Genomic DNA, 15205 nt, shown 5'->3' on the forward strand with positions numbered 1-15205 from the left:
CGGGGGCTCGGGGCGCCTGCGCTGGGCACGGCCGAGCCAATAAAGCAGGATTTCACCCCAGAAGCCCTGGACTTTCTCTGGCGGGGCAGGCGGCACCCCCTGCCCAGCCCCGCCGTCACTTTTTCCTCCTCTCTTGGAACAGAGCAGGGGCGGCGGGCACCAGCCCACGCCAAGGCGGCCGGGGAAGGAGCTTGTGCTGCTCGGTTACAGATGACTGTTGAACTCATCACAGGGCAAAGCTGGGGGCGAGGGCTGGAAATAAACACCCCCGGGAGCCCCGCTGCCCCCGCGGGTGACGTGCCCTGGGAGAAGCGAGAATGTCCGCAGGGAAAGGGGGAGCCTGGGGGGGCCCTGAGCCCCAGCGACCCCCCTGACTCCCGCCGTGCATGCACCGCAGGCGGCCGGCTCCCGGCCCTGACCTGCCTCAGTTTCCCCTCGCTCTGCTCCCCCCACCTCCGGCAACCCTCCTGCGAGGTGCACGGAGCGCGGGGGGGCCCAGGGCTGAGATGGGGGGAAGAAGAGGTGCAAAAGCCAAAGGAAACGCCGAGGCCGGGTCCCCGTGAATCAGCGCTGCCGTTGCTGCAGGGGGGCCCCCCCAAGCCGGGGTTGCGGGGGCCCAGGGCGGCCGGGGGGGTGCAGGGGGGGTGCAGGTGCTGGCACATCCGCGGCGGCGGCTGCGAGACGACTGCAGGCAGCGGCCGGGGCAGGCGGCGGCTCCGCGGGCTGGGGGCAGCTCCGCAGCCCCCCGGGAGCTGGGCACGGCCGGGACTCGGCCCCCCCAGCAAAGGGCTTGGCCTTCGCCCCCCCGGGGGGGTCTGGGCATTTCGCCGGTCTGCACCGAGGGGGCAGAGCAGCAGCCCCGTAAAACCCCAAGCCCTTCACCCCCATAAACCCCACATCCCTTGGTCCCCCAAACCCCTGACCTCGCAGCCACAAAACACTTGGCTCCGTAAAGCCCCAGTCCTCGGCCCCCCAAACCCTTTGTCCCAGAGACCCCAAATCCTTGGCCCCCATAAACTCCACGCCCTTGGCCCTATAAACCCCAAAACCTTGGCCCCACAAATCCCAAACCCTCGGCCCCATTAGACTCCAAGCTGTTTCTCCCCTAAATCCCAAATCCTTGCCCCCACGAGCCCCCAAACCTTGGCCTCACAGATCCCAAACGCTTGGCTCCATAGACCCCAAATCCTTGGCTCCATAAACTCCAAACCCTTGGACCCTCAAACCCCAAATACTTGGACTCTATAAACTCCAAACCCTTGGACCCCTAAACCCCAAATCCTTGGCCCAAAAACCCCAGATCCTGGGCCTTATAAACCCCAAATCCTTGGCCCCCACAAGCCCCCAAACCTTGGCCTCACAGATCCAAACACTTGGCTCCATAGACCCCAAACCCTTGGACCCTCAAACCCCAAATCCTCAGCCCCTATAAACCCCAAACCCTTGGACCCCTAAACCCCAAATCCTTGGACCCCTAAACCCCAAATCCTTGGCCCAAAAACCCCAGACCCTGGGCCTTATAAACCCCAAATTCTTGGCCCCCACGAGCCCCCAAACCTTGGCCTCACAGATCCAAACACTTGGCTCCATAAAGCCCAAATCCTTGGCTCCATAGACCCCAAACCCTTGGACCCTCAAACCCCAAATCCTCAGCACCTATAAACTCCAAACCCTTGGACCCCTAAACCCCAAATCCTTGGCCTTATAAACCCCAAACCCTTGGCCCCCCAAACCCCAAATCCTTGGCCTTATAAACCCCAAACCCTTGGCCCCCCAAACCCCAGGCCCCCCAAACCCCAAACCCTTGGCCCCTCACGCCCCAAACCCTTGTCCCCCTAAGCCCCAAATCCTTGGACCCCCCAAACCCTTGGCCCCCCAAACCCTTGGCCCCCCAAACCCTAAATGCACGGCCCCCACCACCCCCAAGCCCCTGCCCTGCACCCAGCACCCTCCAAGCACAGGACCCGTTTCTCTCCGAGTGCTCTCTTGAGGCCGCATCCTGCCACTGCAGCACCTCTGAGCTCCGGGCACGGGCAGGGGACGGGCAGGGGACGGGCAGGGGACGGGCAGCCTCGCCCCAAAGCACCGGGTGCAGGAAGACAAAGGAAAAAAAAAGAAAAAAGTCAAAATGGGTTTATTTTATAAAAAAAAAATTTGTACAATTTTAGTTCCTCTATGAAAAAAAAAAACAAACCAACCCAACCAACAGAACTTCCTACCACTGCCGTAATGCTTCGATCCACTGCAAACTGTAAAAACAAGCTTTTTATATATTAAAAAACAATTTTACATTTTACAACTTTCTACACGCATGCACAAGGTCTCGGCTCTGCGGAAAAAAAACCCAAAACAACCAAAACCCAAACCAAAAAACAAACGAAAAAGGGTTTATTCTTCTTGAACTCCAAGTGGACCCCCCCGCCCCGGCCGACCCGCCCGCTCGCGCTCCCTGACGTCGGTTTTGCCGTAAAACACCCCAAAACGGGCTCCCAGTGGCACCAGCACCGATGGAGCGGGGGGGGACTGGGGGGGTGAAACCCGGGTCCTTCGGCCTCAGGAGGCTGGAAGAGGAGGGCAGCCCAGGCAGGGGTTAGAAACTCCTGAAAAATGGAGATTTCCTGGAAATTGGGAAAGCCAGCCCTGAGCAGCGCAGTGCCCGGATGGGGACGGACCCCCCAGGACCCCTCCAGCATCTTAATGGTGCTACTGGTACTTACTGGGGAAGCCCCCAGCCCCTCTGGGGTGGCAGACGTGGCCAGCGTGCCACGGCCCCAGTGGCCACGTTGCCCCCTTTAGTGCTTAGGACAAAATAACCCCAACTGGAATCCAACCGCTCGCCTCCCTGGGACGAAGTCTGGCAGCTCCCACAACCAAACCGAGCCCACCCTGCCTGGCCACAACCCCCCGGACCCCGCGAGCCCCCGGCCCGGCCCGGCGTGGCCGGATAACGGGATCCAGAGGGGGAAAAAAAAAAAAAAAAATTTAAAATAAATCCATGAGGTATTTGTGACCTTAACAAAACCAAGGGAAGGCAAAAGCTTTTGCGTCCCCGGTGGCGAGCCAGCCCCGGCTCGCGGGACCACCGCGGGACCACCACGGGCCACCTGCCACCATGGGACATCAATTAAGGACGTCACTGAGCCACGAGCCCTCATCACCCCCGCCAGGAACCCCTCGTTTCGTTCACCCCGTTGGCTCTGGGTGCAGGATTGGACCCCAAGAGACATTTCAATCTGCTCTGCCTGCAACCCACGGCTGCAGCTCCAGCCGGCGTGGGGAAGCCCCACAGGGAAGCCGCTGGGACCAGGGACATGGGTCGCCTCAGGAGCAGGGAAACCACCTAAAAAAACCCTTCTGCTTCTCTTAAAAACCAGATTTTCGCTTGCTTTTGTTAAGAGCTGAGCACGGAAACCATCAGCAGAGAGGAGGATGTTCCTACAGGCAGGAGCATCGCCGCTCCGGTGTCTTGGATGCCAGGGGAGGTTTTCATAGCAGCCACGGATCACGGAGGTGTTTGCAAAATACTCCCGAAAAAAAATCTCTAGGATTAAAAACCAGCCCCAGACGGCGGGTGGTGGTTTAAGGTCAGAGCCAGGAGAGTCGCCAGGTAGAAAACGGGCAAGCGCAGAAGGTCCTTGGGACCCGATGGTGCTTGAAGACGCTGGTGAAGAACAGGTAGAGTTAGCCCTTGAGTTATGGCACCGAAACGCCGTCTCCTTCCTGGCCGTGCCGCTGTCCTCCGCCGGCTGCGCCTTCTGGGGGGATGCTACACGGACCTGGGCTTCGGGGAGGAGGAGGAGGAGGAGGAGGAGGAGGAAGGGGCTCAGCCCACCCCAACGGGGGCCAAGCCGAGGCGGAGGGCGAGTGGTCACAGGTAGGTGATGGAGCTGGGCATGGGTGCTGCTTCCCGGCGCCCGCCGCAGTTCTGCCCTCGAGCCGTGGTCTCCCTGAGCCCCGGCGGAGACGGGGAGGACGAGACGGAGGGGTCCGGAGAGGGTCTCCCCCCAACCCTTCTCCCTCCCTCTTCAGCTCACACGGAGGTCTCCGACTGCAGCCTCATGACGAACTTGTGCGACTTGGGGTCCACGAACTCCTCCGAGAGCTTGAAGAAAGGGATCTTCTTGGTGCTCACCACGAGGCTGAAGTCCTGGCGCTTCAGCACGAAGACCACCCCATCTTTCAAGCCGTTCGTCACCGGCTCCTCGCTGACCAGCGTCCACTGCTTGGCCAGCCAGCGGTCCTTGTGGTACTGGATGGTGGGCCCGGCCGTCAGGTACCGCTCAAGGAACGCCTTGGAGAAGGGAAAGGACACGTGAACGTCGCCTTCCTATGGCTCACCCTGTATTTTTTTGCAGCCTCAAGCTGCTCGGCAGGTCCTGCAGGAAAAACATCCCCGCGCGGCTGGTTCCCAGCGCGGCGCGTTGCTCCCTTGGGGTTACACCCGCTTTTCCATCTCTATCCCCCAACCCCTTCTCCTCCCAGGGGGATGCTCTCACACGGTGGGGAAAAAACCCCCACCCAAGCCCTCACGCTCTGGACCAAGCCCTCGGGCAAACCTGGAGACCCGTCCCACCTCGCCATGCCCCCTGCGCACCTTGGGCGTCATGTCGTGGGTGATGCAGAACTCGAGGTGCTGCAGGATGCTCTCCATGGTGTGGTAGGGCTGCTGCTTGGTGGTGCGCAGGTACTTCTGCATGGCCCGGGCCATGGAGGCGAAGATGGCCTGAGCCGCCTCCCGTGGGTCCATGATCTCCCGTGGGTTCTTCTGGTCTTCCTCCTGCAGCCGCTTGATGTGGGTGAAGGCTTCTTCCACCGCCACCACCAGCCTGCCGGGAGGAGAGGCATGGACGTGGCTGCAGCGGGGCAGAGTCTGGCCACGGGCAGGAGATCCCCGGGGCTTGGGGGCAGCCACTCGCCGCCTGCCGGCCTACGGATGGCAGGAAGCCAGCTTCCCCCCCAAAACAGCTTTGGGGGAGATGTGGCTGTGCCACGCAACAGCCAGGCTTGGGATGTGCTTCCCCAGGAGCCGGGACACCTCATCTGGGGGGGCTGGAGGTGACCCCGGGAGCCCCCTCTCCCTCCTGCCAGCACAGCCCAGGTCCTCGCGGGGGTCCTGGCACGGGCACCCCATGGGGGATGCAGCAACGGGGCACCCGCTGCCGCACGGAGCCCGGTCCCCGCCGCCAGCCCCGTACCTGGCGCGGCGTTTCCGCACCCTGCGCTCGTGCTCTGCCTCCTCGTAGTAATACTCGTTGTGGCTGTTGTCGCGCCTCCGGGCAGCCGCCGCGATGACGGCCCGGGACTGGCCCGTGGAGTTGTTCGTTGTGTTTTCTGCAGGGAAAAGGGTTGGAGGAAAAAACAGAGAGGAGTTGGGGGGGCTCCGGGATGCCCAATGCTCCCCCTGCCCCACGGCCAGGCTGCGGCGATCCTGCTCCGAGCTCTCCAGAGCCGAGAGGAGCCTCCGGAGAGGAAAACACAGGGATGGGGAAGGGAAGGAGGAGAGAGAACAAGAGGAGAAGCCAAGGGAAGGGGAGCTCACCCTCGCCGAGGGAATAGACTTTAAACCCGGACATTTTCTTGGACAGGACGGATTTTGGCAGGTTGAGGAGGGCAGGGTTGTAGACCGGGAAATCGTGGTAATAGTTCTCCAGGATCCAGACGGCTGCTCGTTGGATGCTGCAGGGAGACACAGCCGGGCACGGCGGGCACTGAGAGCCGGTTAGCACCGCGCCGGGGGCACACACAGCCGGGCAGGACGAGGAGGGAGGGACGGACGGACAGCGCGTGGCACCGCGGGGACGGCTCATCCCGCGGAGTCAGCGGGGCTGTACCCGCGGCGGGGCACGCTCGCGGCTCCTCCGGCCGCCTGATGCCGCGGCGGGCAGCGGCGTGGGCGCAGCCACTCGTGACTATGGGTGTGCATGCGCAGGCGCGCGCCTGCACGCACATGAATGCACGGGCACATATGTACACGCACACGCACCACGCCACGTGCACATGTGTACGAGCGCACACACGAATTTTACGGTTGGACTTGACCATCTTAAAGGTCTTTTCCAACCTAAATGACTCCATGAATGTACGTGCATCAATGCCCGTGCACACACCTGAATGCCTGTGCACATATGTACGTGCACACCTGCACATGCACACGTTTCAATGCACATGCACATACGTACGTGCACACCTGCACGTGCACACGCGCGCCTCGTGCGCACACACAGATGCAGGACCCCCCCCGGCACCCCCATACCTGAGATGGCCGACGTTGTAGAAGCGGCTGGCCCCGTCGGCGGAGCGGACGGCCTTGAGGGTGAACTGGGGCTGGAGCTGGCGCAGCTCCAGCAGCACCACGGCCAGGTAGTGCACGAAGAGCAGCGCGTCCACCAGCGAGACGGCGTACTGCACCACCCCCTGGTAGTTGCGGTCCCGCGAGTCCAGGATCCGCACGCCGTAGAAAAGCCAGTAGGAGACGACGAGGAGGAAGACGAGCACCATGAGCAACGCTCGGAAGACGAAGACGCGAGGGAAGAAGGCTTTGGGGCGACGGAAGAAGAGAGCCCAGCTGCCCAGCAGGAGGATGAGGAGTTTGAAGGCCACGGAGATGAAGAGCCCCTCGCAGGGTGTCCCGCAGGGCTCCAGCTCCTCCCGCCACAGCAGCTGGGGCAGGAGCATGAAGGCGAGGGGGGTGAGGAAGGCAAGCAGCGCCAGCGCCCCGGCCAGCGAGACGCCCAGGTGCCGGGAGCAGTCCAGGTGGGCGCTGTCCTCCATGTCCTTGGTGATGCGGGTGATGTCATCGTGCGAGATGCTGTGCTCCGACGTCCCCGTCACCACCGTGGTGGTCTCGCCCCAGTTGTCATCCTGGGGAGGGCAGATGGGAGGGTTACGCGGGGGATGGCTCCGTGTCCCCCCCATCCCCAACGCCCCAGAGGGCTGCCGGCCGCGCCGGACCCCCACCCCAACCCAACTCCAGCACCTCCCATCCGCCAAACCTCAAAGCCCGGCGCGCTGCCCGGCGCCATCACCCCCATTTAGACGGCGGAAACCTCAGCCCGGGGTGGGGGGACGCAGCGATTTGGCCGGGAACCTCTAGGAAACCCCCGTCGGCAGCTCCGTGCCGCGCTCCACCTCTCCGGCACCGGCGAGAGCAGCTTTGGAAGTGGGAAGGATCCTCCTTCCAGGCAAACCCCCTCATTAGCGGGGCCAGAAGGAACATGCCCGGCTGCCGTCCCAACACACCCTCGCCGCCGCCGCGCAGGCGGGTGCTGCCTCCTCCAGTGCCGCGCCGGGCAGGACAAAGTCGCCGGCGATTCGGCAGCTCGGAGCGCCGGACAGGTCTCCCACCACCTCCCAAAACCCCCTCCTCAAGCCAGAGGGGCGTGGAAATGACCCGTTCACATTTGATTCCTTCCCAGCTAAAACGCAGGGTTTCAGCGGAGCGAGAAGAGGTTGCACCGCAGGCGCTGAAAACGCCGCCCCGGCACAGCCATGGATCTGTCCATCTGTCCGTCCTCTCACTCGGACTGTCACATTCTGTTCTACAGCACTGAAACTTGGGGGTTTATCGTATTGTATTTTCTCCCCCCTTGAATTTCTGCAGGAAAGCCAGCAATTTCATACCAAACAGCATAATAAAGGCACAGTCTGGGGCTTTCCGGAGGGATGGGAAGCGCAGAAGGGTCCGGGAGGACCAGTCCATACCCCAGCCCATCCCCCGGCAAAGCCACGCGGCCATCGGCTCGCTCCGGCCACGGCTGGACCAGGCAGGCTCAGCCGCCAGCAGCGCGGCCGCCGCAAACCCCGGCCTCTGCCGGCGCCGACTTCTTGATGAGGGAAGATGAAAAGAGCTGGAGCCGCCTGCGTAGGTGGCTGGGAGAGGATTAAAGCCAGGGATCGGGCTCCGCGGCGGCTGGAGGAGTGCTGGCACCCAGCGTGGGGGGCACGGCAACGCTGCCCCCGCTGCCGCTCGCACCGAGGGACCGCGGTGGGACCGCGGGGTGAGGGCAGCCGGCGGAGGGATGCAGCGCGGGAGCCTCTGCACCTCTGCTCGCCGGGGCGATCGCGCCGGGAGCTGGGCTGGGGTTATTACGCCTTGGCATGGCCGAGCCGGCGTCACCTGCAGGCGCCGAGCGAGGAGCTGGAGCTAATCCCTAGGGAGAGGATCCCTAGGGATTGGATCCCCAGGGTGTTTTCCACCCTGGGCAGCCCGTGCCCACCCCGGCTGCTTCCCTGGGGCGCCGCGTCAGCCGGTCCCCTTTCATTTGCACCCGCGCCGCTCGCCCGCCCGCCCGCCCTGCCGGCGACGCCGCAGAGCTCACAGGAGCCCGTCCGCCAGCCCAGGGCCAGCCCAACCGGCTCGACTGCTCCGCCGGGGAGCACCAGGCATGCTGGGAGCCCCCGCGCCCCGCCGGCGGCTCCCACCCTCGGCAGCATCCCCACGGCGGGGCAGAGACGCCGACCCCATCCCTCCCCCCTGCCCAACTCACCCTCTCATCCCCCCGAGTCGACTCGTTGTCCAACAAGGGCTCGCCCGGCGCTTGGATGGTGACCGACTTGTCCCCGCGGCTCCCGTCCCGGCTTTTCGAGCGATGTCGGTCCCGCCGGTCCCTGGAAGGCAAGAGAGGGGAGCAGGGTGGGTGCACCCGGGTGGCAGCACCCACTGGGGCCAGGGACCCCCCCGGACGTGCACTGACCCCTCACCTGTGCTTGCGGGAGCTGCGGGAATGCCCGGACTTGTAGGAATATCCCGAGTACTGCGACTCATTGTCCATGGTGTCGGAGCGCCGGGGCTTGTGCCGCTCCACGCCGAGGGACTTGGGTCTCCCCGGCCCCGGGACGGCGGCCAGGGCCTCCTTCAGAGGGGGCTTCTTCAGGCCCAGGGGCACCTTCAAGAAGTCAACCGTCACCTTGAGGGACTCTATTTTGATCACCTGGTTGGGCTCGTCTCAGGAGAAAACAGCTCGCCCGCCTGCAGAGGCGAAGGGAAGGGTCAGCGGCAGCGCGGCAGCATCCCGGCACCCCCCCGGGGGTCCCAGCCGCCGGTGAGCGTCCCCGCGCCCACCATCCCTGCCCCACCACAGCTCCAGCCCCGGTGGCAAATGGGGACGGGACTTCAGCAGGGAGAGGGAATTTGGGTCCCTTTGGGGCATTTTGTATTTTATCCCATGCCCAAGCTGGGCCCGGGATGGCCACCTTCCCCTTTATTAATGATACTGCATGATTAGCTGCTGTTTTGGGTGATTTACACTTTAATTAATATCACTATCATTATTTTAACTGCCAAGAGAGTGCCTAGGGTGGGGGCCAAAAGAAAAAATAAAAAAAGGAATGAATAATTGGGTGCAGGCAACGTTTCAGGCCCATCTCGCAGCGCGGGGCTCTGCCCGGACATGTTTCCCAGCACGGAGCCGGGATCTCACACCCAGGAGATCGGCACGGGAGTCCCGGTCTGTGCCGAGGAGCATCGCTCCGCGCCGGCTCCACCTCCCCTCGCAGCCGCAGCCCGAGCCGGGGAGAGCTCGGGGCTGCCGGGACCGGGGGAAGCGGGGAGCTGCCAGGCTGCCGGGAACCACCGCGGTGGCTCCGAGGATGGGACCGCTGGCCCGGGCCACCCCGGCAGCATCCAGGGACCGGTCCACCATCTCAAGGCTGGCTCGGAGCAGATACCATCACCCCGCGCGCTGACTCACGGCTGCCACGTCGTTATTAGCCAGCCCCAAACTCCCATTACAGCCATTTGTGGCACAGACGTATATAAATATATACACACACGCACATGATACCGACCTACGCCTACCGATGGTGCCGGATCTCTGCTGGGTTGGGGAGGTAACGCCTTGCTTCGATCCCAGCCGGGCCACGCAGGGCGCCTTGACCTTGGGCAAAGGCTCGGGGGATGCGGGCGGGAGCTGGGGTCTGCGTTGGTTGTCTCCCGGGGTCCCAGCCCCGGTCACCCCGCTGGTTTTGGGGACTCCCAAGCTGCCTACAGCCCCGAGGCGGGTTCGGTGCTGGCCTGCCTGGGTCCGTGATCCCACCAGGGAGGGGACCCGGACAGAGGTGGGAGCCACCCTCGGGGACGCAGAGGGGCCGTCGCGCTGCCTGACCCATGCCGGGGGACACCGGACCCCGTCGGAGGGGTCCCGCCAAATCCCCCTGCCCTCACCCTAAGGGTGCTGGGGGGCTGCGGGCATTAGGCATCCCCCAGAGCCCCAAACCCCCCTTCCCAGCCTTTACTGCACGCCGGGGGGGCCGCGCCGGCTGCGTTTGGGGGTGGACCCGTGCCGGGTTACCACGGAAATGCCATTTCGACCAAATAAAACCCAAATGTCTTTTGGCCTCTTTTCCAAGGCCTCGGGGAGGGGGAGATGGGGTCGAGGAGGGGAAAAGAGGGGGGGTCCTTTTGTCCCAGATGCTGGATGCTCACACATTTATCACTATGGAAACAAAAGCCCCCCCCCCATGCCGGTTGTCTAGGAGATGGCAACAGGGCCGGGAGCTCGTCCCAGCATCCCCAGCGAGCGATGGGGGAAGGGACTGGGAGAGAAAGGACCCCCCTGTGCCCCCCCCAAACCTCCTGCCAGCCCCCCTCTTCTGGGCTTTGTCTGCAGGCAGGGATCGGGTTTCTGCTGGGAACAATGCCGGGGCCTCGGCCGCTGCCTCCATCCGCGCAGGGGGCCGAGGACAGGCTTGCCCCAGTCTGGCCCATTAACACCATTAGGCGGTTGATACTGGGAGAGGGGACGGACGCAGGGGACTCACCGGCGGGGCGGTGCGGGAGGTCAGGGCGAGGCGGCTGCAGGCGGGTGCTGTCCCCCGTCCCGGTGGTCACCGAGGCACTTGGGGCATCCTGAGCCTCCGGCGGGGACGGCATCCAGCTGGCGGGCACCGGAGGGGGGCTGCGCATGGGGGGCCGCTCACGGGACGGGCGGTCGCGCCGGGGGTCCGCGGTCGTGCTGGGGGAGGCAAGAGAGAAGGAAATCAGGAGCCAGGCGTCCCTGCCGCACAGGGAGGCTTCGCGGCATCCCCTCCCCGGGGACGGGGACCACCCAGCCACGTGTCTGGGGGAGCGCCGCAGCGCGTCACACCGGGCACCGCCAGCCAAAACCCCTGTCCCGCCGGGCACCCACCCCGGTTCCCGTGGGGGCACCCACCCCACGAGAGCTCCTCGCTTGGCCTTGACCCCTGGCAAGCAGCCGAGAAGAGTGATGGGCAGGGGAGGAAAAGAAGGGTGGGCTGAACACCCCACAGACACCATTACAGCCCCAAACCTGCCCCGGCACCACCTCCACGCCGCATCGGCACCCTGCCCCGTACCCGGGCACCGCACGGCCGCCTGCCGCTGGATGCGACCCTCCCTGCGGTGGCCAGAGCCAGCCCAAGCTCCGCTCCCGCGCCTCCCCGCTCCAGCCAGGGCCAGGCACTCCCGGAGAGGCGAAGCCGATTTATCAGCCGAAATCAAGACGGGGTTTTCCAACACATCTCAGCGATTCAAGGCACCAGCCCGGGGATTTAACGCTCCTCGGCCACCACAATCCCGTGGCCAGCAGCCACACTTCAAGTCCACCCTCGAGTCAGGGGTCCCCACGGCTGCACCAGTGGCGTGGGGACCCCGGAGCCATCCGCTCTCAAAGGCAAAGCCAGATCCGCGAGACGAAGGTCGAGGCGTTCAGAGGGAGAAGGCGGCACGCATTTCCAAGGGGAGCAAGCAAGGAGCCACGGGAACGGCTGCAGAGGGCTGCGGCGAGCCCGGCCCTTCAATCACAAGCTGGCGACGGGGCAGAGGTTACGGGCAGGGGCTTTGGGGCCCTTTCCCAGGGCAGAGCAGCGGCGTGGGACGGTTTGCTCCAGCACGATCCGCGGATGAGCCACGGGCGATCTCCGCATCCGGAACAGGGCTCGGCTCCGGCTGACGAGGACCCTTGGTCTTGCTCGTACCAAAACGGCCAAACTTTCTCCCTAGCAAAGCCTGGCGGGGAGGATAATCCCCAACCCAGCAGTTTTGCAAGGTTAATTTGTAAATCAAGCAGCCATCCCCTCGTCCCGCCGCCGCTCCGGTGCCGGCAGAGCAACTTGGCCACTCCGGTGGGGAAGAAAGGGGATTTTTTTTTTTTTTTTGGATGGTTTGCCTGGCAGAGTGGGGAAAGCCGGTTCGGCAGCACAAGGTGCTCAGGTGGAGAGGCTGGAAATGGATGCCTCGTCTCCAGGAGAAGCAGCTTCGCCTTCCCGAGCCCGCGGAGACGCCGAGCAACCGCCGAGGGCTGGGAGCGAGAGCCAGATGCATGCAAACGAGGAGGAAAACTCACATTTTTAATAGCGAGGTGATTAACCAGCAGAACAAACTCCCCAGGGGAGGAGAGGATTTGCCATCTCTTGACATCTTCAAGTCCAGACTGGATGGCTTCTCGGGATGATGCGGGAGCACATCACAGGGTTCAAAGCAGAGAGAGCTCGGCTGGGGCTTCGGGGCGGTCAGAAAAGCCGCTGCTGCCGTCTCTCCTGCCTTTGAGTCCGCAAACCTCAAACACGAACTCTCTTTTGCATTCAAATGCTCAAAAAAATAGATCCAAGCCTTTCTAGACGAGAAAGCTTTCTTATTTCAAACAGCTCCAGGGCAAATCCCAAGAGGGAAATCCTCTCCTCCCGTCCCCGGCGAGGCGGCGTGCCCCTGGGACCAGGCAGCACAAACCCAGGCTGCATGGCTCTCTCCCAGCTTTATTCAGCACCCAGACCTCGCGAGAGCCTGGCACGACATTTGCTGGAGAAAAACCCGCTTTGAGCAAGGGGCAGAGGAAGAAATCGGTGGCCGAACGACTTCTGTCCCGGCCAAGAGGGTTGGGACGGAACCGGCTGCCTTCGCACTGGAGCGGATCGGCGAGCGTCCACCCGCTCCCACGCCAGGGCTCGGCGATTTACGCCACCGGTGCTCTTTTTTCAGCATCTGCAAATCTAGATCAATTAAACAAATACCAGCATTAAGTCAGGATGCTCTAATGTGGTTACGAGAGGGGTGTGAACGCAGCCCTTCGCACGTTGGCGATAACTGGCTTCCCACCGCCGGGGCCAAGCAGGAGCAGAAGGAAACATCAGCCACATCTGGGCAGGTGTTTTCCTGCTAGACCCGACAAGCATCGCGGCGACTGGGAAACTGAGTCACAGAGCGGGCCAGGAGGATCCCGGGGTCCTGGATTCCTGGCACATGACTCCACCGCTGTTTATCCTCCCAGTAAGCCCAGGAGGGCTGGAAGCATGGCTCTGCCCATGACGGAGATGGGGAAACCGAGGCACACCGCAAGCCGGAGTCCGTAGCCGCACGGGCTGTTTATGGCAGGAAACCTAACGCGAGTCTCAGCCCTGCCTCACACCGTCATTTTTGGGCTGTCCTCCCTCACCGTGCCGACACCGGGGAGGTTGGCCCGGGGACCCCCGAGCAGCGATGCCCACAGCAGGGATGCTGGCGGCACGCCTCCGGCACCGGCCTGGGAACGGGAGGCACCTCCCGGCCGCGGCACACGGGTCTGCCGCGCCGAGCGCCCGGTGCATTTGCTCGCTTGGCTACACAAGCATGCCTTGCTGCCTCCGCACAATAGGCACCTTCCCCGGCCGGCCACCACCGCGCTCCCCCGCCGGCCACCGGCCCCCCGAGCCCTGCGGGGGGGACGACGACGGAGCAATGACCTTATTTCACATACGCACCAAACGCTGGGGAGACGGAGGCGGCTGCCAGCACCGGGAGCTGGGTGCCCATGGGTGACCCGCAAAGAGCAGAAGGTGGGTGCGTGGCTAGGAAAAACCCCCTGGGTGCCCCTGCTGGGATCGGGGGGAGACGGGCTCCCCAGGGGGGAGCTGGGGGGTCGAAGCAGATCTATTCAAGCCCCAAGCACCGGCCGTGCATCATCTACCGGGGAGCTGGGGAGAGGCCACCAAGGCAACGCGCTGCCCTCCCCCTGTCTGCACGTCCCCTCCAGAAGCACAAACACCAGCGATTTTCCTTCCCTTCTCCCAGGGCCGTATCCAGCCCCGCGCCTCCTCTTGGCTGGCGGAGCTGAGGCTTCACAGCGAGCTCACGGCGCGTCCCTCAACCCCGAGGCTGCTCCGCTCCTTTCCACGGCCGAGTCCCCCCGCGCCGCGCTGGGAAAGCGGCCGCCTCGGCCCCCCGCCGCTCCAGCCCCGGGAGATGCCACCGCTGGGAGGAATCCGCAAACTTCCAGCTCTTTGGTCCGTTGGCACGACCGGGCGCTTCAGAGGGACGCGGGACAGGCCCATGGGAAGCCCGAATGGCTTAATCCAACTCCCCCATGGGGTCTCATTCTGCTCTCAAATTGCTCAGCGTCAGCTTGGATGCAGAAGGTTTAATATCCCTTCCAAACTGCCAGCTTTAATTACGATCACTCGGGATTGTTACAATATCCACAGGAACGTCCAGTCCCTCCAGCGCTCGGTCCCCACCAAGTTTCCTCCGGCGGGGAAGTCCCACTGCGCGACTACGGGACAAAGCCCGGCCTTTCAATCCCGCTGCGTGGCCGGGAGCGATGGAGGTCGCAGCCGCGTCGGGCGGCGGGGATGCACTAGCTGCCTCCGCGCAGGTAAAAATGACTGCGCCGAGATCTAGAACCAGAGGGAGAAAAAAAATGTACAAAACCCAGGGATTTGCATGAGAACGGGGCTCGATGCAAAGAGAAAGCTATTTGCATTGCAAAACGTGCCGGCACCAAGGGATCCTAACTGCATCCCAGACCAGCTGCGCTCCCAGACTCCCACCGGCCGCGTACCTGCTCCGTCTCTCCCTTCCTGGGGCTCGGCGCCCGGCAGAGGGGCTCAGCCTGCACCCCGCATCCTCGCAGCCCCGTCCGCCTCGGCCCGAGCTCACGGAGAGCGCTCGGGGCTCCCCGGGAAGACGAGCGGCAGCTTCGCCCTCGTGGTTTCTGGTGCCGGGTCCAGGCGGAGGCAGGATGGCACCGTGACGCCCAGCACATCGCCAGCCCCACGGCGAGGTGCTGCAGCCGCCAGATCTCCCTCTCGCTGCCCAAATCGCATCTCCCCGTCCCCTCCGGCTCCCACCGCCCCTCCGGCCGCACCGGTGGCACCTGCGGGTGGGATGCTGGCACGAAGTGACAAACCTATGGTCACCCTGGGGCACAGGAGGTTGCAGACGCCGGAGTCCCAGGCTGCTCCTCCGGTGGTCAGCAGCATCCAAGCGGTGCCGCGG

At 63.9% G+C, this 15205-nt stretch overlaps 1 protein-coding gene across 1 annotated transcript; it reads right to left on the minus strand.

The window, feature by feature from the left end:
* Positions 1-4030: 4030 nt before the first annotated feature.
* VANGL2 (VANGL planar cell polarity protein 2) lies at positions 4031-8793 on the minus strand (the record flags this gene model as incomplete). The annotated part of the gene is made up of 7 exons (XM_082333014.1): positions 8701-8793; positions 8487-8607; positions 6254-6861; positions 5540-5676; positions 5196-5331; positions 4595-4826; positions 4031-4291 (listed from the first exon to the last, which is right to left on the minus strand). The coding sequence occupies exons 1-7, from the start codon at positions 8769-8771 to the stop codon at positions 4031-4033; spliced, it is 1566 nt and encodes a 521-aa protein (XP_082189140.1). The 5' UTR covers positions 8772-8793.
* Between the last annotated feature and the right edge of the window lie 6412 nt (positions 8794-15205).

This window comes from Platalea leucorodia, assembly GCF_965183815.1.
Source record: "Platalea leucorodia genome assembly, chromosome: 24".
Taxonomy (NCBI): domain Eukaryota; kingdom Metazoa; phylum Chordata; class Aves; order Pelecaniformes; family Threskiornithidae; genus Platalea; species Platalea leucorodia.